The sequence below is a fragment of the Tricharina praecox genome (assembly GCF_024521635.1).
Source record: "Tricharina praecox strain CBS 144465 chromosome Unknown BZA05scaffold_21, whole genome shotgun sequence".
NCBI classification, from domain to species: Eukaryota; Fungi; Ascomycota; class Pezizomycetes; order Pezizales; family Pyronemataceae; genus Tricharina; species Tricharina praecox.
This window is the reverse complement of record NW_026250423.1, coordinates 469,280-495,782: the sequence shown is the minus strand read 5'-3', so window position 1 is coordinate 495,782 and position 26,503 is coordinate 469,280. Positions and strand designations below refer to the sequence as shown.

Below are 26,503 nucleotides of genomic sequence, written 5' to 3'. Positions count from 1 at the left end.
TTGGGTCACCTGGGCGCGAGAGTGAGAGTGCGAGAGTGCGAGAGATGGCTATCTGCGGTGCGTTGTGCTGCCGTATCCAGGAACATATCCCGGAAGGGAAGGCAGGCACGGGCAGTCCTGGTGAGGCCCGGCAAAGTGGTATATAGGAGCTGATTTCGTATGTAAGTATTGTACAGACATACATAGGCGACGTCCTCTCCGCGCGCCAGGGTGGTGGATAACAGAGATAGGTACAGAGGAGGTAATGGGAAATAGTGTTTCCAATCTACTCGTTTAGAACATACAAAGTGCATACTATATGTACAAAATGTACCCGCCGCAAGCCGAGCAGCGTGTACGGTACTATCATATCGCCTTGCCGATCGTGTATATTCGGCTGTGTCATTAACGCCGACGGACTTGAGCCGGGTGGCGTAGAGCTCATATCGTACGCCCAAGCCCAAGCCCAAGCTCAAGCCCGCAAGCCAGATCGATCGGTGTATGTACCCTACGAAAGTCCAAAGCCATACCTTACGCTTGGCCATGTACTTTATTCTATGTAGATACCGCTACCCCTCCCGAAGTTCGAACCACCGAACGCGGCACGATCGTTCTCGAACACAAGCGATCACTCACTGAGCCACGAGTGACGTCTAATGACGCTCCCTCCCGCCACCCACTGGTCAACCAGCAGGCCGCATTCCCTCCCTCCCTCCCGCCCCCTGATTACCCCCGGATCTCCGCAGTGGGTGGGGGGCGGTTGCGACTTTCCTAGTGAAGTTCCCTCATTCGAAGCATACAAACCCTCCCTCCCTCGCCTCGATGCTACGCGTGTGTGGTGTGTGGTGAGTGGTGTGTGGTGAGTGGTGTGTGGTGAGTGGTGAGTGGTGTGTGGTGTGTGCTTACCATCGCCGGGTTCCGGATAATGTATTGATGCGCTTCGGCAGCGCCAGCGTAGGTATTTAGGTAGGTAATTATGTAGGTGAGAAGTTACGTGCGGGTACGAAAGAGAAAAAAAGCCCCCGTCTCGTCTCGTCTCGTCTCGACTATTTTCCCGGTTGTGAAAGTTGGAACTTGGAATTTGGAATTTGGAACTTGGAACTTGGGGGTGGATGAGTTGGTGGATGGATGGATGGTGGATGGTGGATGAGTGCCGCGTGGACGAGTGTTTCAGGCTCAATTCGCACAGTACAGTACAGTACAGTTCAGTGCAGTTCAGTGCAGTTCAGTGTGCAGTGTGGTGGTGCGTACATATACATATAGACATACAGACAAACCGGTAAACGAGAAACAAGTTCAAGCAACGCCCCAGGCCCCCCGCGGCAAATTTTTTTGAATTTTGAATTTTGGGAGACGAGATGGATGGTCGAGCCGAGTAAGCAATTGGCTGGTTGGCTGGATGGGATGGGATGGGATGGGAAGCGATGGGCACAGTATGTACCTACATAGGACGGTAAGTAAGTAAGTAAGTATGGGGACCCCGCATATCCCGATTCCCGCAAGAGCGGGTATTGTTCCTGCTTGCCTGCCTGCCAACCTGCGTGCGGGGCTTAGACATACCGTACATAAGCGAAAAGCAAGCAAGCCCCAGCCCAAGCCACAGCCTTGCCTTGCCTTGCCTCACCGTCGTGGAGACTCCGCTGGGGGCGGGCGGGCGGGGCGGGATTGTTGGTATAGGTATGGTACACACCTAGGTGCATAGTTGCTCACCGGTATACCGGCGCGAACGCCTCGCTCGCTCGTGTTTTGCGGGTGCGGGTGCGGGTGCGGGTGCGAGAACGCATGCGAGGAAGAGGAAAAGGAAAAGGAAAAGGAGCAGTCCGGCCGGACTCCGACCGAGCCAGAGTAACATGTAGTTAGAAACAGAGGTAGCAGCGGAGACCGATTGCTGCGATATTACATATGAGGACTCGGGAGGGGGAGTGGGAGGGGAACGAACGGGTTTCAGGTTTTCCCATTCACATGTAGATACGGTAGTGTACCTGCGTTGTCCGTAAGAACCGAGTGACGTCGATGCGGCCCAGTGACTGACTCGCACTCGCCATCCGATCCCCGCAGACTCCAGTACCCACTGCCCACACCACGGGCCACCAACCACCAACCACCACCGCACCACCGCAACACCGCAACACCGCAGTCCCGCACCGCACAGCAGTGCTTCTGGCCTAGGCAACTATGTAGCAATACAACACAATATCTACAATGTATCCACATCAATCTGTAGCAGCCGGTACCAAGTACCCACCCTACATACCCACCCTTCGCCTTCATACATGTTACCGGTACTCTACTCTACTACCTACTCTACTACGTACGCGTATATAGTACTGTAGTTAAACCCAGTAGCGTTGGCAAATATTCCGCTTATGGTATATAGTTAACGTATGTACTCTACTTACCAGTCAGTACTATAATGTCTCACCGCTCGCAGTCGCTTTCGCTCAAGAGAAGATCGGAGCTCGCTCGCTCGCGCGCGCGCGCGGGGAGCTTTTTTGTTTTTTGTTTTTTGGGGGGAAGGGGTGGGGGGGGGAAAGGGCCGGGGGGGGATCTTCCTTCCCCCCCCCCCTCCCCTAAAACTAGACTAGACTGGACTAGACTAGACTAGACTAGATAAACTACTGTAGACTAGCCCTGGTCCGGCGGTTTTATTCTTGTTTTTTTTTGTTCTTTTGTTGTTTTGGTCTTTGTTTTTCTGCCAGGCTTTTCTTTTTTCCTTTTCCCTTTTTAGATGTTTTTCCTGGCTTTTCGACATGACGGTATTCTCCATATCCATATCCGCGCGCGCGCGTCCCCCCGGCACGCCTGGGGGCAGTGGGGGGGTCTACCTTACCTGGATACCTGGATACTTGCCTGGATACTTAATGCACGGTACAGTAGAGTAGGTAGGAGGTAGCCCAGTACGTACCTGTACACACCTACCTGTACACAACTACTCCTGAGATACATGTACATATGTACTCGACATATGTAGGTTACTATACTATACTCTACTATACTCTACTGCACAGTGCACAGTGGATACGATGCCGCTAGCTAGAGTAGAGTAGAGTAGGTGGGGTGGGTTGGGATGGGTTGGGTTTGGGCCTTGGGACTAGGTATTTCGCTCAGCAGACTGACCGACCGAACGATGAGCAAGTATGGTTCGATTTCTCTCCGGCTCGGAACGACAACATATGTAGAGGGAGAGATGGGGAAAGGTAGGGAAGGGAAGGGGAGGGAAGGGGAGGGAAGGGGAGGGAAGGGGAGGGGAGGGGAGGGGAGGAGGGAGCGCGCACGGTGTGTCGAGGAGCTGGGGGATGGGATCCATATGCAGGAACGGCACCATGGTTCATGGCTCATGGCTCATGGCTGCGTTTTTCGGACATTGAAGCCGTCTGCTCCGCTCCGCAGCAGAACTACATATCCCCCCACGGCTTCGTCGTTCCGGTTAGCTGACTGGTTGGCTGGTTGGTTGGCTGAAGGTGCCCGTGAGCGCTGCTTCTGTTTGCGGCTTGCGCTCTGCCGACGATCGGTAGATATCTTGAGGCATACATACGGTACGTACTTCTTTACCTGCATACCTGCACCAGACGCAACGCTCCGCGCCCATTGCCCATAGATCAACGCCAACGCCAGTTACGCCACCGGCACTGTGGGGGGAGGGGGGGGTATGTACATATTCGCGAAGGGGGAGGGGGGAAGATTGTAGTGTTGAGCCTTTGTCGCACCAGCAACGGGCCAGGCCGTGCGAGGCGAAGTTCGAACACAACAGCTCAGATCACGACTACCCCCACCGGTAAGTTACAACTACCTTCCGGCTCGAGCTCTGACCCTCCCTTCCTCCCTCCCTTCCTCCCCCCAGTGGCATTGATAAGCACGAAGACATGAGATACACGCATTTCTGGGGCGTGGCATCGGATCGGAGGTGCTCAGGAAACGGAAAAAGAAAAGGAAAACGATGAAACCGCCGGGCGCCGGGCGGCGGCGGCGGCGATCATGGGGACGCACTCACTCGGCCGCTCACTTGTCACTAGTGATTGCAATTGGCGCGTCGTGTGGAATGTAGTTATCGCCGAGTACAGTACGGTAGGTAGTCTCCAGCCGTGCGCCCGGAATAGGTGTAAGTACTCTAGCTGCCCACGATTCAACGCAGTGACGAAGCTTCCTTCAAGCCACTGCCGGCCGATGGGGCGCACGGGGGGCGTGTGCTCTGAGCTCTTTCTCTCTCTTTCTCTCTTTCTCTTTTTTTATTTGTTATGCAGAGCATGCGTTTTTTATTTTACCATAAGCAGGGCCCTCGTCCTCGTCCTCATCCTCGTCTGGGGCTGGGGGCTTGGGAGGTGTCTCACCGTCAACGGTGTGACAGCTGCGGGGAGGGGGGGAGGGGGAGGGGGGGAATGGGGGGAAGGGTGGGGCCAGCCAAAACGTCCCATGAGCGAGAGTCAGTCGCTCGCGACGGCTTAGCCGTAACCGGAAGGCAACTCGGGATTCAAGGTCCGTCGTTCCGCATCCGGGTCACACCAGGCCTGGCCCGGCCGTCGACTAACAGACAGACAGGTGTGTACCGGTATGTACCGGTATGTGCCGGTATGTGCGGCGGCGGCGGTTTCGGCGCTGGTGGTGGTGGTGGTGACAGCAGCGGCAACTGCAACTGCAACGGCGGTGGTGGTAGCAATAGCAATAGTAGTGGCTAGTAGTAACAACAATAGTAGCAATAGTAACAGCAGATCTAAACAGCAAGGTCCAACAGCGTACCCGTCAACGTCAACGTCAACGTCAATACCACAGCGGTATCATATTTGTTGGTTGGATGATTATCAGGATCGGTACGTGCATGAGCCCCTAGGGCCTACCTACCGTAGTGCGTTGCGTGGGTGAGGAAGGGAGGGAACAAGAATCCGCAGCACATCGATTATCGATATCCACTTCCAAATCGTCACGATGGACTGGTCAACGTGTGGAGGACGACGGGACGAGGGGATGGGGGTGGTGGTAGTAGTGGTGGTGGTAGTGGTGGTGTGCATGCGGAGGATTATTAGAAGAAGAAAGAAGCAGAGGAGGAGGGGGGGAGGAGTGAGTGGGTCTTTATTTTTTTTTGCTTGTTCCGAGATATCGGCAGGTATGTACATTGTAGATGGGTAAACTTGGGTATCAGATTGCTGGGCTCATTCTTCCACAGTTCCACTCACTCGCGACTCGCGAGTGCTTCGATTTTCGAGTCGATCCAGCAGGTGGTTTCGCCGAAGAGTCGAGGCGAGTCGAGTCGAGTGCGTACTCTACTCATCTCAGGTGGCGTAGGTATACACCGGTAAGTACTTTAGAGTATCAGGTATAATCGAGAAGAAAAAACGCTGGTTTTGGACAAGTGCTTCGCGGTGAAGCTCGCCAGGGGGAAGGACGGCAATGGGAAAGCTTTCTGACGATTTTGCACATTCCAGTGCACAGCACGGCACGTCTAGCGATAGCATCACCATAATCACCATCATCACCATCACCACCATCCTCATCACCATGGCATCTTCATTTTCGGCGATTACAGCCTTACCTGAATTGCCGCTGCCCTGGCTGGCCACGTTCCATAGTCCATGGATGCCGAGATTATTGATTGTTTTTTACTTCTGGCCATGCCATGGGGAGCTAGGAAGAACAACAACCAGAAAAACAAAAGAAAAGGCTGGCATGATCAACCGATTCTCGTTCTCGCAGTCGTAACTAGTCTCGCCAACTACATACATACAGTCCAAAATACTTCTTGCGGGTTTGTTGGTGAGTCGGTGACCCTTAGGCCACCGGGGGCGGGGCGGAGTGAGTGGGGCAAAGTGCAATTATCTGCAATATCATGATTCATGAGTGAGGGCGGCCAGAAGGAGAAAGAAAGAAAAGAAAACTAAGAAAACCAACCATGAAAAGAAAAGAAACCTAAGAGAAAAAGGATAACCCGGACGGATTCCGTGGTTCTAGAGCTTGTATAGAGTACTCACCTAAGGTACCTACATCCATACATACTCGCAATTGTTCCGGTGGTGCAAGCAAGCAAGCAAGCATACCGGTAGCCAAGTAGGTAGGAAGTAAGTAACCAATATGTTTTATACACCCCTTCCTCCTGCTATTCCTCCTGGTGCAACTTCCAACTTCCTGCCAATGAAACGGCCCCGCTTACGCCAGCGGCCAGCGGCCACACAGGCAGCAGGCTACAGCTGCGATGCGAGGACGGAGGATACGCCTTTTTGCAGGATAGGCACATCGGTAGACGAAATTTTGTAGGCGAGACGCTGGTCGTTTCCCCCCAGCTTGGTGCTTTTGCCCTCTATGTACATACACAAGTAGAGTACAAAGTACATACATGCAAAGCTTGCGTAAACACCCTGGATGCCCACCACCCCCCCAAGTATAGGTACCGTATGTTATGTATGTACTCTATCTGGGCTCCCGCCACCAGGTAGCATGGTATGGTTGGACAACCCCGTGCGTCGAGGTCAGTACTTTGTGATGCACTGTAGAGCTCAAGGCTAGGACGAGGAGGAGGAGGAGGAGGAGGAGGAGGAGGAGGGCTGGAGAACGGGGGTTGCGTGGAGCAGCTTGATGACGACCAAGCAGAGGAGGAGGAGGAAGGGGAGGAGGAGGATGAGGTCCGAGGAGAAGGAGGAGGAGGAGGAGCCAGAAAGCGCCCTTACCCTGTATACCGATATGGCCCATGTTGGTCAGACCTTCCTATGCGCCCTGCATCTGATTCGAAAGCGGGCGGGCGGTTGATACCGTAGCTCGCCCATCAACGATCGCTGCGCATACTCGCACGTGTCGATGGAACAAGCAAGGGGAGGGGGGAAGGGTGGGCCAACCGCAGCGGCAGGAAGGATTCAGGAAGGATGGGCGGGGGTGCTTGCTTGCTTGCTTGCCTGCCATTCGGTGATGCAGTGCATTCATCAATCTCCAGGTCCAACTTGCAGCTTGTTTGTTTGCCGATTCTGTGGATATGGATGGGAGAGGAAGAGGGGGAGGGGGGAGAGTGCTTGCACTAACGTGTAGAGTACCACATCTTCGATCTTGAGAGTCACATCCCGGCGTGCATCCCATCCTGCATCCTTCGCTGAGCTGTAGTCAACTATGGCCGTGTGTGTGTGTGTGTGTGTGTGTGTGTGTGTGTGTGAGCGAGCAGCCAATCTCGTAGCCCATGGACCATGGCTATGCCGCCTCTCACTTGCGGAGCGGATACCCTGACCGCTCGCTCGCTCGCCAGGCTGCGCTATCATGGACGGTATCTACGGAATCACTTGTCATGGTCCTGGACGGCACGGACTCACAGTGGGATAATTTTGATAGATTGGAAGGACAATATGCAATAGCTTGGCCCGGGGTCAACTTTCCGGTAGTCGTGGGACGGATAGCACCATTGATCCGTTCCGCCGAAATACCAACATGTTCCAGAGACTTGCTCGGTGCCTGGTGAGCAATCCAGCGGCTCGATCTCCGCGTTTCTAGTAGGTAAGTGGGTAGGTGGGTAGGTTACAGATAGCCTTCCGTACCGGTGAATCCTCCGTTTGGATCATCATCATCGTCTCTGGCACGCCTCGAGTGCTAGCTCCCGTGTGTACCATCGCCGTTCCATACGCATTCAGTGATACAGCCAAGCTTCTGTAGCATACATATTATAGAGTACGGTGCTCCACTGGAGGAGAGGATGGGAGACATGTGGACACACAATCGAAACTCGGGATGTACTTCCGAAGCAAGCAGATGCCCTCCCCCATCCAGCGGGCCCACGATACCGGCCATGCATGCATGCATAGCAATCGACACGCGGAGGTATCCATTCCACCCATCCACCCATCCACGCAGATTATTATTTCCTGTCGACCTCCCTCCCTCGGCTCTCTCGCCCAAAAGCAATCCTGCCCCAAACCGGAAGTAGGTCCGACGCAGCTGTCCTGAAGGAAGGGTGGAAGCCGGGGACAAAATAATAATAATCAGCAGAGGAGCGATGGATGATGGGGTGGGTGTCTGTGTGTGTGTGTGTGGCTGGGCCTCGACAGGACAGCCAGGCGAACGGACGGGCATGGAATTCGGTTTTCGCCATGGGTACCATACCATACCATACATATGACTTGACTACATGTGCTGTCATAATACCCTACATACAGACATACATACCCTACTCTGCCCGGGTTTGTCCCACTGTTCGATGTTTGACAGGTGCTCTCTCTACTTGCTTGCTTGCTACTCACTCCACATGCACCCACACCACCACCACATTCCTCTCAGACGCACCCGCCCAAAGGCCAAAGGCCAAACCTGCCTACCAGGGAGGGAGAGACGAATGGAGAGATGGATGGATGGATGCAGGGAGGTCAAATAGAGCTTGTTCTCCATCTTAGGATGCAGCTGCATAATGTCTCATCAAGGCCCCCTCTACCCTCCCCTCCCCCCGGCAGTCTCTGCTCGGAACATCCGCTGTCGCATCTGTGGATAGATGTCCCTTACGTATACCGGCCGGGTTTGCGCGGCGCTCGGCGGTGGGCGGTAGCAGCGGGAAATCCAGAGGGCATACCTATGCTCATCTCCTGGCGATCACGGCTGGGGGAGGGGCACGATCATCGAAGGCGCCTGGAGACTGGGGAGGGGGGCATTCCAGAATCCACACTTCTACTGCCCACCAGAAGCCAGCCCGCAGCTACGTGGGTTGGGGCAGGGGGGCAGGGGAGTCGAGTATGTACCATCGAGACGTCCCGAAGCTGGCTGTTGCGAACTTGCGATCCAGCTGGGCCGGCCGGCCGGTGCAAGTAAGCAAGCAAGCGGATCCAGTCATCGCAGCCAGTGAGCCAGCCAACATGATTCCCACCAGACCCTCTCCCAGGCCGTCCCATGCCATGCCATGCTCCACATCTCCGCATGTGCTACCTGCTCTCGACACGAGAGTCGAGCGGTGTGGGCTAGGTTACCTTAGGTATGTAGTTAGCCGGTACGTACACAGCATAAAATAACATCACATACAGCTGCAATCATCTTGTCCTTGTATGTACATCCACAGGTAGGAACCTACTTTCTCCTGGGCAGTGGACTGTGGGGCCCTCGTCCATGTGAGTGAGTCCAGCGGAGTCTTCGCGTCTGGTCTGGCATGTGAGCATCCCCCGTCCAGGGCCTATCCGGTAAAGGTAAAGAAGAAGAAGAAGGAAAGAACGCTTTCGACGATCGGGACTGTTTTTTCCAGGTAGTTCGCGGCAAGCAAGCAAGGGGCGGGGAAAAAAGTAACCGTTACTCACATCCACATCACACATCCCTCCTCCTCCTCCTCCTCGTTCTCATCTCGGCCTCCCGAATCTGTAGAGCATGTAGAGTAGGTAAACAGGCGGTTGCACGTTGGGACCGTCCGGGGTCGGGGTCGGGGTTGGGGTCGGGGTTGGGGTCGCGTGCCAAGCATCAAGCATCAAGCATCAGTGCTGTCTGGTTGTCTAGCTGTCTGGTTGTCTAGCTGTCTAGCTGTCTAACTGTCTGTCTGGCTGTCTGGCCTTCCGGAAAAATGAAGGAGCGACCCAAAGACGTGGGCGGGCAGGCACAAACGCCCTCCATCCCATCCCCATCGGATCCCCCCATCCCCCCAAACTGTGGAGCTGGGGTTATGTACTTCCGCGCCGTAGGCGGTTGGTTAGTTGGAGTGGGGGGGGGGGGGGGGGTTATGGATGGATGGATGGATCATGGATGGATGTGTGGAAGGATCGAATAAATATAAATGGAAAAAAGTCAGTCCTAGAATAATATCCAAAAAGAGTGATGAAAACCCACGGTCCTCCGGAAGATTTTGATATTGCCCGTCCTGCCCGCCCCCTTCGTGAAGAATTTGATATTGCCCGTCCTGCCCGCCCCCTTCGTGAAGAATTTGATATTGCCCGCCCTACTCGCGGCCCGCCCATCGATGCGGTACGGTGCGAGTGACCACTGACGATGCCCGGTAGTTACCCACCACACTTGAGATGTTTTTTGCAAAAACAATAATCCGGTCCCATGAGCTCCCCGGTTGGTCGGTCGGTCTGCAGTGGACTGTACTGCAGTGGCCGGACTGGACTGGACTGGACTGGACTCCAAGACTCAAGTCTCCAACCGATGTTGTCGATACCTAAGCTGGTACTCTGAGACACCGCAATATATAGTATAAGTATAGTGCCTACATACATACAGACATAGGTACATACAGCCATACAGAACATATCTACATGCAGACATACACACTACATACATCATGTATGTACTCCAGTACACACTACATCCACACACAGTTACATACATCGCGCTACCAATAGTAGATGGGTACATGCTAGATACTTACTTGCGAACCGCACGCGCTCGCTCGCCCACCTTCGGACGCCCACTCGGTCGAGGTCGTACAAGATAAGCTTGAATGGAGACGTACATACATCATACCCCTCACTTTTCTTTTCTTTTTCTTCTTTTTTTCTTTCTTTTCCTGTTCCTTACCGTATCGGCCCAGCGTCTACTACGGTATTCTACGCTACTAGAGAGGCACAGCCGTACTCTAGGTCGCCGTGTCGCGGCGGCGGAACGCTGATCGTCGGAGCGGCATTGGGGTTGTGGAGGGGGGAGGGGGAGGCGTTGATCGTGCTCACAGGTGCGCGCGGTCTTTCCCTCCGAACGGCGAAACTCAAACTCCGAAAAGACGTAGCGGCCCTCGTCCTACCCCCTCCCCCCCTCGCGTCCACTATATATCTACACACGCATTCTGGCCCTAAGAGCTACTTTAGCACTTTAGCACTGTGGTACATACCGGACTCTACCGCCAGAAAACCTTGGGATGGGCTCGGGAAGACTGGTGAAACAGTTGCTGGCGTGGGATTGATAGGGAGGGAAGGGAGGGAGGGAGGGGAGGGAAGGGAGGCCGCGTGGGCGAGTCACCACCCACCGTTAGTTAACAACTAGGAGATCGCACCCTCTGGCGCTCGCTTGTATCGGTCGGCCGTCGATTGGAAATCCACGGCGGACGGGGACGACACAAGGAACCTGCCGCTAGAGCGAAAAGAGTAGACGAGACTTCGCTTCGACGTTCGTATATGTCGCTTGCCGGAGATTCTTGCTGTCCCGGGGGCAGCCCCGCAGACCAGCAGCCCCAGTCCAGCCCAGCCAGCCCAGCGCTGTAGTTATTTGGTGCTTGGTACTTGGTGCCGCAGAGCACAAGTGCTCCAGCATCAGATGTTCATCCATCCCATCCAGACATCCAGCCATCCATCCATTCCTGACGAAACCGACTGTACAGTACATACTAGTAGGCCTGACTTGGCCCGTGGGGAAGGTCTCCGCACGCGCACATCCCCAAGATCGATGGAAACGGGTACGGTGTTCGCAGGCGAGGCTCGAGACGTCCATGTGCAGCGCGGGAAATGATGTCCACGCAATGCTGGATGTTCCGTGAGTACAGTACAGCACTGCAGAGTGCCGACTGGGGGGCGCGGGGGGGAGGGGAGGGAGAGGGGGGGGATTTGCTCCGCACCGACGACGGCAATTGCGGTAAGAATATGCGACACGTTTCTTTGTGACGGGTAGCGGCCGTAAAGATCTCTGAGTGTCCACGACGTCCGGAAAAACCATAAGGTGGTGGTGGTGATGGTGGCTTGCTTCTCGAAATGTGGAGGGTGATGTGATGTGATGCCTGGCAGGGTTCACTTCGCGCATTGCAGCCCATCATGCCGTATGCTCCCCTCCCTCCCCCGTGACCATCTGCACGCCTCCCCCCTCCCCTCCCCGATTGACACCGATTCGCATCGATGCCACAAAGCCATCTACGCGATGATGGAGAGACATCCGTTCTTCCCCCAGATACCTACTACGACTAGAGTACACCAGTCAGTTTCGCAGTCCCAAGCAAGCTGGCCTCTGCGCGGGGGCTGGGAATCTGAAAGACAAGAGCAAAAAAGGAGAGTTAGAGTATAGTATATGCGGGGACTTCCGGTCACGATCGTTCGACATCCCGGAAAATCCCATGGAGAAGAAAAAAAATCCAAAAAACAATCCGGCCTCCTTAATATAGACGGGCCATCGCTAAGCATGATTTAGCGGGTCACTCGACCATCACCCCCCACCCCGGCCGTGAGTCCTTCGGGCTCACTCTTGTCCGCGATTGAGGGAGCTGGAAGCGTCCTTAACCCATCGAGGCGTTGGTTCCGAGAAATCATTCGAGCCGTTTGGACCGGGAGGTTGGAGGATGGCCTCGTGAAAATTCTCGCCGCCTAGGCCCGAGGGGACCGGTGTGAGCATGTGTATGTGTATGTGGGCGGTGGGTATGTGCATCCCATCCCTCTGATCCCTCCCATCCACCTCCCCCACAAGTGCCGAAACCCATGGAGCCGTCTTCCAGCTGGTGTTCTCCATATACCGAAAGTCCGATCCTAAATCGGATACACACAAGCTTCACGCCGAACGGCTACGTGGTGGCTTTCCATGAGGCTCTGTTTCATTGCGTAAGGAGGCGTTCCTTAGTTAGTTGCGTGCGGTAACGGTACCGTACATGCTTACTGTATGTACGTTGGCCGGGATCTTCAGTGGCTCCTCCCTGTGAGACATCTCACGAGTTCTTCGGCTTCCGCATCTTTCCATCTGGCACGCTAACGCCCCGAAGCCTTCCTTCCCCCCCATCTAGCTGCAAGTAGGACCCCACCGAGGGGACCGCAGGACCGCAGGTAGGGGAGCCCTAAGAACGATGGTGGAAAGTGGGGACGTTACATAAAGTGCCCAGAAGTGCTTTTTTTGTCTTTCGGGCTCGAACTCTGCTTTTTTCAGAAGTTGCTACATACCTATCCGACCCGAATGTATGTCCAGCATTAGAGTACCAGAATACCTAGAATATCATGTTAACTATTCCCCATCTTGCTTATCTTCCCTTAGATCTGTCTCGCCGCCGTCCGCGTCAGGAACCGGGCAAGAACTAGGGCAACTCCAAACTCGGGTCGAGAGAGAGAGAGAGCGAGAGAGTCCTCGCTCCTCTCCGCCGGCCTGGAGAATATGGGGGGGTGGGGAGGGGGGAGGATGGGGAGGGGGAAACCTAGATGACGCCTCCAACTCGTCAGCCCTTCCCTCCCTTCGGCTGCATTTCCGGGCGGTCCCTCCTACCTTCGGAGAAGGTGGTTGCGGTGGTTGCGGGATTGGCTAGGAAGAAGAAGCAGAAGAAGCAGAAGAAGCAGAAGAAGCAGAAGAAGAATATTTTTCGTCAGATGCCCGTTTTCGCTTATGTATGGGATGGAAGCTGAACCAAACCCAAGTACGAGAAGAGTACATACAAATGTCTTGGGTGAATCATGAAGCTCATCTCTGAAACCTCCTGTCTGGCTTTGGCTTCCACCAAGTACCAAGTACACACCAAGTGTGTGATGACTGCCGTAACCGGTACATATCATACCTGCCAGCTACCAGCAACATCCTTTCCCAGATTCTGGGTCCCAGAGATTCCACCGCCGGGGGGTTGGGTCCATGACTCCATCATCCATGGATCACGAATGATCTCGTCGACCGGGCAAACCGGGGGAGACACAGACACGAGAAGGCATCGTTAGTTAGGAGAGGCGATGGCGACATCAATCCCAAATCCCGAGCCGATCTTAGATGAAAATGAAAGGGGGATCGGTTCGTACGTGCTAGATGGGGGGGACCATGGATTGACATCGGCGCACGCAGTTCATCCGGGCAGAAAAGTTTTGAGTGCTGTGAACCGGTAGATACATACGTCACCGTCGTGGGAATTGGGGTTGCGGTTGGTGTGGCGAAACCGATCTGTTGTGGCGCACGGGAGCAGGAGCAGGAGCAGGAGAAGCATGAGAGGGTGGCAGGTGGCAGGTGGTCCGATTACGATTACGATTGTGTGTGACAGAAAGCGGTGGCAGGGGGGGTTGCAAAAAACCGGGGAGGGGAGGGAGGGGGCCAAGACCTCATTCGAGCTGATGTGTGTATCATGTTTGAACACTCTGGACGGTGGACTTACCGTACCGACTCTACCGGTACTCTACTGGGTGCGCACATGGCAAGCGAGATGTGCATCAAGGCAGTTATGCTAGTTAGTGGATTGGTGATCTCGAAGCTCTCCTGGAGCTTCGATGGGAGATAGGTACTTTGGGTAGGTACCTACCTCCCAGTTCCGGAGTCGCGCTGTCGTCAAGTAAAACATGTCTCGACCGGCCGACTGGCGCTCGCGAGTCGCGCTCCGTCGTCGCCGTCGTCCGCGTCGTTCTAGATTCGTGCAGCCATTATATGCGCATCAATATACTCTACGCAACTACGTTGGCTGGCCGGCGTGATCAACAGCGCGCGGTAGACAGACAGACTACAGCGTCGTAGGCTCGAAGCGATATGTAATGGCACTCTGGAGTACCGTAGTTAACTACTAGTAGTGAAAATACCCAAGTAAGTACATGGGGTGTAGGGTAAGTGGTGCACCTCCTTGGGCACCATTTGGCGGTGGTGGTGGTGCATCACTTTCCCTCACACCCGAGTACATACTACTATAGACCACTAGAGTAGGGAGTAGGTACTCCGTCTTTGTAGCCAATTGCCGTCACTTGGGGGGGAAGGGTCTCGAAAAAGCATTTCGATACGATACGATTGACGCCAAAAGCCAAAGTCCCAGCGGGGCCAGGATGTCTGGCTGGAGAGTATGTACCAACATACTCACACAGGCAAGTATCAGTCGGTAGGTACTTACTTGTCATATAGAGGTAGGCACCATATGCAGGTATCTGTATCTCTGACAGGGGAAGCGGTGGGGTGGGAGAACTTGGAAGCCGTTTAAGCGCTAACCGTTGCTGCTTGCTGCTGATGTGTGGTCTTGATACGAATAGCGAGATGTCTGGGCTTTTCAGCCGTATCGGGCGTGATATTTGCCTCAGATCTGGGGGAAGGTGCGGCGGGAGGGGGGGAGGGGAACACCCTCAAAATCTGGGGGGGTACAGCCAGCCACTCGCTCACTCGTTAGGGCCCTGAAAGTGCCGGCCCCATACTGTAGGAACGTATGTAGAGTACTGTGTTCTATACATACCAGTATCATACTTCTGACATACATATCTACATACGTCGAGCACAACATCTCGTATCATACAGACTTACTCGAATGTGCACTAGATATCTACCCAAACTGAGGTTGTCTCGGTGCGGTCATAATCGGCGCGGACTCTAGCAAAAAGTAAAGAGAAAAAGAAAAACACCGGCTTGAACCAAAAAGAAAGGTGCAGATTGATGATGTAGCGGAAGGCTGGAAGAAATTGAAAGGAAGGCCATAGTTAGCAGACGACTACGCAAACGATGATGATGATGATGATGGTGGTGGTGGGACCTACGACTACTATACCCAGTATCTACTATGTATCTCGTGCACACTGCACACCATTGTGGACCAACTGGTGACTGCACACCCCTAGATCGATCAGAATACCGGTATGTATGTACTGTATAGTACTATATCTATGTGGTCCTCCGTTGAGTTGACGGAGAAGATGCCTGTGATGGACCTAGCGGGTGGTTGCTAGTGACGGGAATCCCTATGTATGTTGTGATGGCTGCTTCAGAAATGCTTCTCCTTTCACTCGTCTGAAACTCTTCGCTTCCATTCCCATCGAGCGGTTCCACTGGTACTGTAGTACGTACTACTGGTTCTACTAGTTAGTACGTACTACTTTAGGTACGTACCGCTCGCCCGAACAACTTGCGTTTTGCGTTTTGCGTTTCTATATACGCATGAAAACTACTTGCTTGTGAATACCGGTATCTACTCTCCACTCGTTCCCGCACGTCCGTGACTCCGTGGTCAAACCTCCTCCCCCTGCAGAGTCTTCAATCTTGCTCTCGTCTGGGAAGGCTCGAACCGGGCCCTGGAGCTCGGGAGGACGAGAGTAGAGAGATAGAGTGGTTGTGAGCAGGATGGCGAACGAATCACCGGGATGTGACTGCGAGAGTGAGCAGGATCGTATGTAGAGTACCTAAGGGACCGGACTGACTCCGGTGATGATTTCGGGATGCTCGCTTTTGCTCCAGAGCATTTCGTGGGTGATCTTCTCCTTCTTCTTTGCTTTTGCCGCTCCCATCATCCCGAATCCCGACACTATACCGACTTTCTTTTGGTTATTGATGTACATGTATGTATGTACGGTACAGTGTACCGTAGGTATGTTGTATGTACCTACATTGCGATGCACATCATCTCGACTTGCCTTGATCCCGTCCTTTCATCTCGACGTCTTGCCCCCCGCCCCCCGCCCACGGAGCGTGATATGCAACATACCTTGAGTACATGCGCTTCCCAGCTGCGGCACTTGACGTAGAATAGGCAAGTAGCTTCCCCCTTCTTCGGCTCGCCGGACCTCAATGTCACTCCTCCGCCTCCAATGCGGCGGGACCTCAACGTCCCCCCTCCGGCAGTGCGGACTCGGAGGGACCTGATTGTCCTTCTATTGCGGAGTGACCTCAATGTTCCTGCAGTGCGGAGGAGAAATCGGGCCAGATTCCACCACAGCACTACCACCTCCGCTGAGTTCGCCGTAATCGTACAATGCGATTCCTGCCTGCCTGACTGGCATGTCCGGAGGTCTCACTCGCTACGGGCCATTCCCCCCTCGGGAGCTCCATGCACACTCATACTCCCGCCTCCTTCGTCATCCCTCCCCCCCCGCCCTACCCACCACCACCCTCCTACACTGCATCTCCAGACCTACATTACGCACTGCACCACCATCACCACCATCACCATCACCATCACCACCACCTCCCCACAACCTTGCCACTTGCTAGCATATAAATCTGCAGAGAGTACTCTGAGCGATCATCCCTGCGACCCTAGCCGAGCAAGGGTTGTCCGACCGTTAAGGTGATGGTGGAGGTGGAGGTGGTGGTGGGCGCAACTGGTGATCGCGAGCGAAAACGGAGCGCCTTCAGTTAGGTACGGTACTCTATCGCCAGACCGATGGGACGAAAGGCTCGCACTCGCTCAGTCGTCAGGCAGTGAATTAGTGTCTATGGCTCGTACTTGGCATGGAGTCAAATTACCGTCATAGTTTCGGGCTACGATGGGACTCTGGCCGTTGAGCGGGGGCTTTCTCTGCTCAGCCATGTAGGTGAGGATGTAGGTGGTATTCGCTCGCGATCGACTAGAGTAACCATTAGAGTACTGTTCTACGGTACACCACACACACCCACTCTCACCTACCCAAGTACCCACCGACATACCGTACATACATCACACTGACTTACATACCCACCACTCTACTTTTCTACTCATATCCCAGTACTGCCTGCTTGCTTGCTTGCCTGTCTGCTTGCCTGCCGGCCTGCCTCTACCGATGCGCCCACCCCTTCTTCGATTCCTTCTCGTTCCTGTACTGTACATACGGGCGTACACTCCCACCCAGTTTCCCACAGTCCCACAGTCCCACTCTGGGCTCTATTTCCGTCCTCCAGTATCGGTGTATTATTCCCCTCAAACCACGAATCGGCCCTCTGCCTCCGCAGCAGCGCTTCTGCCCTCGCTCGATTTCTCCACTACAGCAGTAGTAGCCGTAGCAAAAGCAGCAGCAGCAGCAGCAGTACGGCGGGGCGCCTCGATTGCCGCAGTCATCTAGATCTTTCTTTTGTGGCCGACTGACTGACTGACGACTGACCCCTCCACGTCCCCCACCGATACTGGCCCGCTAGTCCGCTTGCTATCATGCTATGCTAGTCGGTACTGGACGGCAAACTAGACGGAAACCCATTTAGTCGAAAAGTAGCTAGGCCCATGCTCGTGCATCGCATCATCCCTCCTCCTCCTCCTCCCATCCACCACCCCCCATATCCCCACCCACCCACCCCCCATTCTACCCTAACTAACTCCTCTCCATGCAAACCTACCGCCTGCACACCCTCGGCTTGCAATCCCAGTCGCAACCGTCGAACGCGATTTCGCCGCCCGACCCCAAGACCGTCCCCGGTACTTCAGGTCACTAATAAGTCCCGCCTAGGATTCCCCATTATTATTGTCCACTCGAAGGCTTAGGTGAAAAAAGACAAGTGGGAGAGAGAGACAGAGAGACAGAGACAGACAGAGACAGACAGAGACTCACACACACTTACACACTTACACACTTACACACTCACTCACTCACACACACTACTTACAAGCTCACACACTCACACTCAAGAGACTCGTGTTTTCAAATCCGACTTAATCCCGCCTCCGCCCTCCCATATATACATACCTTACATACACACCTACATATCAACTCTCTCACCTCTCTCGCCCTGCTCACCTCGCTCACTCACCCCACTCACCACCCGCCCACCCGTCCGTCCTTCCCCCCCGTGCGAACCCCGTACCCGCCCATCCTTCGTCAAGCCGGCCCCATCGCCCTTTCGTCCCAACTTTTGATATAGATACTCCCCCCCACCCGCCCCCCCCCAAATCCTGCGGCAGCCTTTGGCATCCCGTACCCGGCTTCCATCCGACCAGATGATGCTCTCACAGTCTTTGCACCAGTACGCCTCGAATTCGCACTTTCAACCATTACCTTCGTCCAATGGTGGCGATTTGGACTCGGGAATGCACCACCACCATCACCAACAGCAATCCATGCCACCGTCAAGCCACAAATCGAAGGCTCGTCAACACCCATACGGAATGCACCCAGACGACGACGACAGGATTAACAGAAGCGGACAGATGAACGGCTCTACTCCCGGCCCCATTCGGAGACGTATCAGTCGGGCCTGCGATCAGTGCAATCAGTTGAGAACGAAGTGCGACGGAAAACTTCCCTGTCAGCATTGTGTCGGTCAGTAAAAACAAAAAACAAAAAACCATTTAAATCTTGCTTTGGGTTGTAAATTGCGGTTGGCGGCACAGGTCACTAAGATTATATTTTTGATGTCTAGATTTCGCGCTGAAATGTGAATATGCTCGCGAGCGGAAAAAGCGTGGAAAGGCCTCGCGCAAGGACTTGCAGGCCGCTGCCGCCGCCGCCGCGGCTTCGGCGAATGGGCTCACGAACGGGTCCGCGTCGCCGACCGATTCGCTGAGAGGACTGAGCACCAGTAGTCGGCGAGATTCGGACCTCCCTCCTCCCCCGCGACCGGGAACCCTGCGGAAGGACTCGTCCTCCGTTACCAGCACGAGAACCTCTATGGGAGACCTTCACGACATGTCCCAGTCACAGCAGATGCACCATCACCACCTCCCACAGCAACAGCAGCAGCACCATCCGCACCACCACCACCACCACCACCACCTGCCGACTCCTGATTCGCCATCGCTCCAGCTCGGACACGATTCCGTTTCCGGTATGCCACTGCATTTCGACCGCATGTCCCCATTCCACCAACAGCCATCCAATGTGCCAGTAAGTGGCGTTCTTCTCTGGCTCGGTGGAACGTTCTCTGACTCGTTGAATGAACAGCCCGTGGCAAACGGCTATGCGCAAAACGAGTTTATGATGTCACCGCATCACCAAGCTCCCCCGATGACATTCGCGGGCAATGGAGCTTCTCCGATCTCGGGGCTGCTGGCGGGGCAGTCGTCGGATGCCGGCTCTCCCACCTGGATGTCGATGCCCTCACCGCCCCAGCACGCGTACAACGCGGGCATCAGATATCCTGTCCTCCTGCCCTTGCTGCCGCACATCGCCACAGTCATCCCGGCGACCATCGCTTGTGACTTGCTCGATCTCTACTTTACAAATCCCTCGACGTCGTTCTTCCAACCGGCTTCGCCCTACGTGTTGACTCACATCTTCCGTCCACGGTCTTTCCTCCACCCGACTAATCCCCGACCGACATCGCCGGCGTTGTTGTGCGCGATGCTCTGGGTTGCCGCGCAGACGTGCGATGCGCCGTTCCTGACGGCTACGCCGACCGCTCGCGGAAGGGTCTGCCAGAAGCTGTTGGAGCTCTGCATCGGTCTCTTGCGACCGTTGGTGCACGTTAGTTTCGCGACACCACAGCCCATGCAGCGATCGTCGGCGGACTCGGATCACAGCTCTGTCGGTATCGGTTTGGGCGGTCTCGGCGGTGGGCAGGCTGGTTCTCCCACTGGACGGGAAGGCATCGGAGCGGCAGGAAGTCTGGATGACGTTCTGACGTACGTACACCTTGGGATCGTCATTTCCGCTAGCGAGTTCAAGGCGGCGTCGCTCAGGTGGTGGCACACCGCGTGGACCATGGCGCGCGAGCTCAAACTCAACCGCGAGGTATCACCGGAAGAGCACTTGGAGGACGAGCTGGACGCGCACCATTCCCCGGCGGATACGGGGCCGGGTAGCGTTCACTCCCATTCCCACCCCAGCCCGACAGGTATGAGTGCGGAGGAGCGAGAAGAGAGACGGAGAACTTGGTGGTTACTCTTCATCATCGACAGGCACCTGGCGCTCTGCTACAACCGACCAGTTGCACTCCTGGATGTGGAGTCGGAGGGATTGTTCCTCCCGATGGATGACATCACTTGGCAGAATGGCGATTTCTTCGGCTCCAGTGAGCAGAACCTCTACTCTCAGCCTTCACCCAGCGCACCAACCCCACCACGCACTGCCGGCGTGCAATACGAGATCACCGGCTGCGGATTGTATCAGTTCTTCCTCCCCTTGATGGCGATTCTCGGTCAGGTTGTGGACTTGCATCACGCGAGGAACAGACCAAAGTTTGGGGTGGCTTCGCAGGCCAATACCGAGGGGAACAACGAGGGAATGGAGCCTCTGGTCCAGATGATCACGGAGGAACTGGATTCGTATGCCAGAAGTCTGCAGGAATTTGAGGCGGCTCACATTCGTTCCAACCAGAACAACGGCGCGAACGAAGGCGAGAGACGACCGAACGCGCCTCTCACGGAGATGGAAATCCAAGCGAAGATTGCCATTTCGTACGGTACGCATGTAATGCACGTTCTCCACATCCTCGTCTCCGGTAAATGGGACCCGATATCGATGCTGGACGATACCGACCTCTGGATCTCTTCCAGCTCGTTCATCTCGTCGACGGCGCATGCCGTTTCCGCGGCGGAGGCCATCAGCAACATTCTCAAATACGACCCCGATCTCAGTTTCATGCCGTACTTCTTTGGCATCTATCTGCTGCAGGGCAGTTTCTTGCTGCTCCTCATCGCGGATAAGCTGCAAGGGGAGGCGAGCGATGCGGTTGTTACTGCATGCGAGACCATCGTGCGGGCCCATGAAGTGTGCGTCGTGACGCTGAATACGGAATACCAGGTATGTAAAAGTTGCAATCCGGACTACTTTCCTCCGAACATACAGCTAATCTATTTATTTTTCCAGCGAAATTTCCGCAAAGTAATGAGGAGCGCGCTGAATCAAGTGCGCGGTCGAGGAGCACCCGAAGACGTCGACGAGCAGAAACTCCGACGACGAGAAGTTTTGCAGCTTTACCGATGGTGTGGAAACGGAACTGGTCTGGCTCTGTAATGGTCGCCACACCCATGCAGCTATCTCAAGCGCCGCGTCTTCACTTACGGCCGTCTGTTTCTTCCTGTATTTTGCCATGCGCCTAGAAGTCTGGAGGACGACCAAAAAAGTTTCGCTTTCTTATGTACAAGATACCCTTAGTGCGATTTGTTGGAAGGCGTCGTCTTGACCTCTCTCTCCGTTGCTGGAAAGTTTTCCTTCCGCGGTCTCTGCTCTTATTCACCTGCATATACCGTGGATTCATCTGTTGTTTTTGTTATCAGTTTGGCGTTTTTGTTACTTTGGGGTGGGGGTTTGGGGGCGGGCTTTGGCTTGTGATATTTTCCGTATCTGTTTTTCCTGGTGTTTGCTCTGTGTTTTTTTTTTCTCGTCTTTTTTTTCCCGTTCTATTTTTTTTCTCGTTCTATTTTTTTTCCCGTTCTATTTTTTTATTTTTATACCTCATATTTGTCGTGTTATTTTCGAAGTTGTATTGGTGGCTATTGTGGGGACGGGGGCCGGGGGCCGGAAACGTGGATTCAGTGGATGGTCGTTCGGTTGGTTATTGCTTGCGGGAGGCTCCACTGGTTGGATGGGATGGGGATGGGATGGGATCGGATCGGATTGTAACTTTTATTTTCTAATGGAGGCCGGTATACTCCATGGTGATGGTAGGGAGGGGGGGGAGGGAACGGTGGATCGGGATGGATGGATTGGATTGGATGGATATGGGTAGCATATATACATACATGTACTTAGGGTCACGTACATACGCATTGGACTAAGAGTTGGTGTGGACTTTGAAGTGTTCTTTGGTAATTGTCTGTTCCTTGAACTTGAAGACTGAAGTTTGTGGGCTGTGTTGGTTGTGAATTGGTTTGTCTGACTTGACCACAGTGGAGTGGACTTGCACGGTGTTCTACATACGGTCTGTTGGTTCATTTGCTCACTACGGGCCTACGGAAAGCTCCTATCCTTCGTTGACTTGATAACCGTCGTTGGACGCAGGAGACCGCTGAGACATCATGAGGCCGAGGACGAGGACGGGGATGGGAACGATACAAGCAAAGATGCCAAGAAAATGCAGCGCCGTACATGGGAATGCGTTATATACTCTGTGTGTGCACTGTTTACTTACACTGTAAATATGTCATACGTGCTATGGAAGGGATGAGACCCGGGGGGAGGATAAAATGGTACGGTATGTATGCTATGTATAATTTATGTATGTAGGCTACTTACACGCGAGAGTCGAGGATCGAGATGGGGGAAATTGAGATTCGAGATGTCCGACGTCACGCCAGAATTTGATGTCGGAATCTCACGGTCCCATCAGGATACCCAGCTGCCTGCCTGCGCACCCATCCACCTCCACACTACACTCCGCACTACGCTCCGGACTCCGGATCTCGACGGACCTACCTTGTATGTACCTACATACATGTCATGTAGGTATGAAGTTATGCAGTGATGTACCCAAGCATCGAGGGTGTGGGGTGTGGATCCGGCGCCGGAGCGGAGCGGCGACATATGATGACCGGCGAGATGGCCGGCAGCGATCGGTTCGTTAACCACCACGACCTCACTCCACCTCCCACTACCTCCCACCTCCTCCCTGCATATAGTTGTCCAAACTTGCATTTTTCGCGCGCACGTCAATAATCTAGGATTCTAGGTAAGCGGAGAGAGACCAGAAACAGAGTTTACAGACGGCGAATGGCGGACGGCGGACGGGGAAACTCTGGAAAGTACCGTACCTAGTACTGGGACTAGTACCGAGCTCGAGCCGGCGCGGGGCGCGGCGGGGAGGCCGATCTCGGCTGCTGCGTTCGGCTGCTGGTTTCGGCTGCTGGTATTGGCTACTGGTCTCGGCTGCTGGTTTCGGCTGCTGCGTTCGGGCCGGGCGATTATTGCTTATTGGCTCGGTCGTGCCGGAAGTATTATTGGGTTTTGGAGGCAAGTTTGCCACAACCAATGGTCGCCGGTCACTAGTCGCTGGTCGCTGGTGTGGCCACTGGTCACTGGTCACTGGTCACTGGTGGGCTGTGATGGCGCGAGTGAGCAAGACGTGAGCGAGACGTGAAGTGGGCAAGACGTGAGCCAGACGTGAGTGGTCCGATAGGTGCTACTTCCACCGCCGCCGCCGCCGCTCGTGCTCGTACTATTCGATCACATGTAGAGCACCTATAATTCCTAGGTACCTTAACCGATCGATCCGATCAACGCTACAAGTGAAGCAAAGCAAAGCAAAAAAAAACAAGCCATGTGTAGTTCAGTATGCGAGTACATAGATACAAGGTACGGTAGTAGTTAGCTGCGCCCTTTTCTATGTATGATATCCTTCCATAAATCCATCCATCCATCCATCCATCCATCCATCCATCCATCCATCCATAAATCCATCCATCCATCCATCGTCATGGCCATGTGGGTTCGGGTGAGATACTCTACTCTACATTCACGCACGCACGGTGATGAGTTGCCCACTCCCAACTGCCCACTGACTGCCGACGCCATAAAGTGGAGTATGTAGATATGCAGAGTGAAGAGCGAAGGTCTCTGAAAGGTGGGTATGGTACAAAGATAAGTGTGAAGTGGGGTAATCAGGCTAATTGGTCTCAGCCTATTACCCCACATCGACTTCCCCACCTAACCAACCAACCAACCAAGTTGAACCAACCAGCAGCAGCACCAGCACCAGCACCACCGCCGCCAGTAGTTAGCCCCTACCACCACGGTGAGACCAGACCAGACCGTCAACCTTCTTTCTTCTTTCTTCTTTCTTCTTTTTTTTTGTGGTGTATGCGGTGTGTGTGTGCCCGTGTGTGTGTAGATGGTGTGGATATCTAATCTCTCACACGTGGAGTCTAAGTTCTGTATGTAGAGCAGTTACGTGCAGCTGCTTAAGCCTTGGACCAGGAATGAAGAAGAAAGAAGAAGGAAGAAAGAAAGAAGGAAGGAAAGGAAAAGAAAAGAAAAGAAAAGAAAAGAAAAGAAAAGAAAAGAAAAGAAAACAGAGATGTCTCTCATCTTTCTTTCTTTCTTTCTTTCTTTCGGACTACTCCACTACTCTACTAATATACCTACAACTAAAGCCGTGTCACCATCACCATCACCATTGCGCTTCGCGTGGACGTCCGTGGTGGGGGGAGGTCGATCCGGCGCCGGGCGGGATTCTCCGTGCGGGGCGGGGGGGAGGGATGTCGCTGTGTGTACATACATAGCATTCCCAGCATGACGGCTTGAGTGGCTTCTGTTTCCAGGCTTCGCCGCCGACGCTTGCACTGTTCCACTCATACATGATACTGTGAACGCGCGCGCGGAGTTTGGGAAGCTGCGGAGCAGCGACCCAGCGTATGTAGGTACCATACAAACGGAGGTAGGTACGTAGTTGAGGGTACGTCAACTCGAAGCGACACCGGCCCCACACAGCCACAGGCACAGGCACGAGCACATGTCCACTCGCTCAGGAAGTCAGAGTCAGAGTCAGCTGGTGCTGGCCGATGGGGATTGTCCGGCGAGACGAGACGAAGTGAGTGCCCTGCTGCGGTCCTGCGGAGGCGTGGGCTCCGGCGTGACCCCTCCCTCCTTGCGAGTGAGATACCACGAACTTGCGATGGAACTTTCCGTGACCTAGATTCTGAAGATGCGTAAGCAACCACAACCACACCACGGAGATGGCTGGCTGGCTGGCATTGAGCTTTAACTAAGCCCTTGTACGCCACAGTCTCATAGCAGCAGGATGACCGCTCGTCCTCCAGGCTACCTCAGCCTACGGTAGATATTCCAGGGGAGGGCGGGGGACGTGAGACGGGGGCTTTCGGCGATGTCGGAGGTTTCTTCATACTCTACCTAGATCCTCACAGATCCCACATAGATCCCCCATAGATTGCCTAAATTCTAATACCTACATATAACCGTAGTCACTGGTCTGCATCTGCATGCCCATGTATGATGTATGTAAATGCCTATGTACGTAGCTTTGTATGTAACTTTTTATGTAGCTTTGTATGTAGAATCCATGGTAGCCCCCAGGGCCCATAGTAGGTCTGGCACATCTGGCGCCTCTCGGGGGATATCATACACGACGGCGCATTCCCCCGCCGGCGGCCGCCCTCGGTTACAACTTCCCCTGCGTTGCATTGCCCTGCGTTGCTAGGTACACCGTATTCTATCTTTGTCTTTTAGTCGTGCCGTTCGTTCGTTCGTTCGTTCGTTCGTTGCCCGTGACTCCACCACCGCCGCCGCCGGTGGCGCGCTTCGAAGTTGCGTCGTTGCGTCGTTGCGATTGGCGCAGCCAATCGGATGCGTGCGTCTGTCCTGACTCCTCCACCAATCTGCGGTCGCGGTCTGCGGTCTTCAGGCTGGTATCCGCGACAACAACGCGACGCCGGGTTTATCTGCACCGGCATGTACTATGTACCTGTAGGTACCTCTGGTCCGCGGCTCGCCGACTGGCTGCGGCCCTGCGGGCGCTCTCGGCGTAGGTACGGGGAAATCAGTAACGGCGCGGACCAAACATGTTTTGTATACTCGGTACAAACATCGTGAAACCCGCAGTTATGGAACTTGTGCTGAAGCGGTAAGGAATCCTCTGTAGTACCTAGGGGTGTGGGATTTATAGGGCGGGAATTGAAACTGTAGATTTCAAAGAAGGCTCGCTGATTGAGCGAGTGAGTACTTGTGAATCTATATCACCGGTTATCACTCTATTCTAGTAACACCCAACAAAAACAAAAAAGATGGATGATAAACAGATGATAAATAGATGATGGAGAACGGCGAGGGATTACTATAGACAGGATGTCGGAAGCGAAAGGGGGCTGGGTAGGGTTCGACTACGGTATTTGGGCGACTTTTTCTTACATGTACACACATAAATTTTGTCAAATGTACTGAAATAGGAAGATTGGTAGGAAGACAGAACTGTTTTGTTGCTTGCTTGTGGTTCTTCTTCTCCGGGCCGGTGCCCTTCTAAAGTACTAGGTCAAAAGTTTTTGTACAGGGGCCGTTTTACACCAAAAATGCCCATTTTCAAGTAACCAAAACACACCCTTCACGTGGTGGAAAAAAATCGAGTCTTTCATAGAAGCTTTAGAATCGCAAGATACATCACATATAAGAATTCTGACGACTTTGGCCTCGGA

At 54.1% G+C, this 26,503-nt stretch overlaps 4 protein-coding genes across 4 annotated transcripts; 3 read left to right on the top strand and 1 right to left on the bottom strand.

The window, feature by feature from the left end:
* Window positions 1-10,489: 10,489 nt before the first annotated feature.
* On the bottom strand, window positions 10,490-11,684 carry BZA05DRAFT_126271 (uncharacterized protein). The gene has a single exon (XM_051478740.1). The coding sequence runs from the start codon at window positions 11,632-11,634 to the stop codon at window positions 10,972-10,974; it is 663 nt and encodes a 220-aa protein (XP_051337384.1). The 5' UTR covers window positions 11,635-11,684; the 3' UTR covers window positions 10,490-10,971.
* A 5,096-nt stretch (window positions 11,685-16,780) lies between these two features.
* Window positions 16,781-17,587, top strand: BZA05DRAFT_405243 (uncharacterized protein). Its single transcript, XM_051484399.1, has 2 exons — window positions 16,781-16,923; window positions 16,984-17,587. The coding sequence occupies exon 2, from the start codon at window positions 17,277-17,279 to the stop codon at window positions 17,553-17,555; it is 279 nt and encodes a 92-aa protein (XP_051337383.1). The 5' UTR covers window positions 16,781-16,923; window positions 16,984-17,276; the 3' UTR covers window positions 17,556-17,587.
* A 924-nt stretch (window positions 17,588-18,511) lies between these two features.
* BZA05DRAFT_340974 (fungal-specific transcription factor domain-containing protein) lies at window positions 18,512-21,377 on the top strand (the record flags this gene model as incomplete). The annotated part of the gene is made up of 3 exons (XM_051480987.1): window positions 18,512-18,743; window positions 18,844-21,164; window positions 21,231-21,377. The coding sequence occupies 3 exons, from the start codon at window positions 18,512-18,514 to the stop codon at window positions 21,375-21,377; spliced, it is 2,700 nt and encodes an 899-aa protein (XP_051337382.1).
* BZA05DRAFT_405236 (uncharacterized protein) lies at window positions 21,142-22,222 on the top strand. The gene is made up of 2 exons (XM_051484398.1): window positions 21,142-21,761; window positions 21,796-22,222. Exons 1-2 carry the CDS (start codon window positions 21,500-21,502, stop codon window positions 21,984-21,986), a joined length of 453 nt encoding a protein of 150 aa, XP_051337381.1. The 5' UTR covers window positions 21,142-21,499; the 3' UTR covers window positions 21,987-22,222.
* Window positions 22,223-26,503: the final 4,281 nt, after the last annotated feature.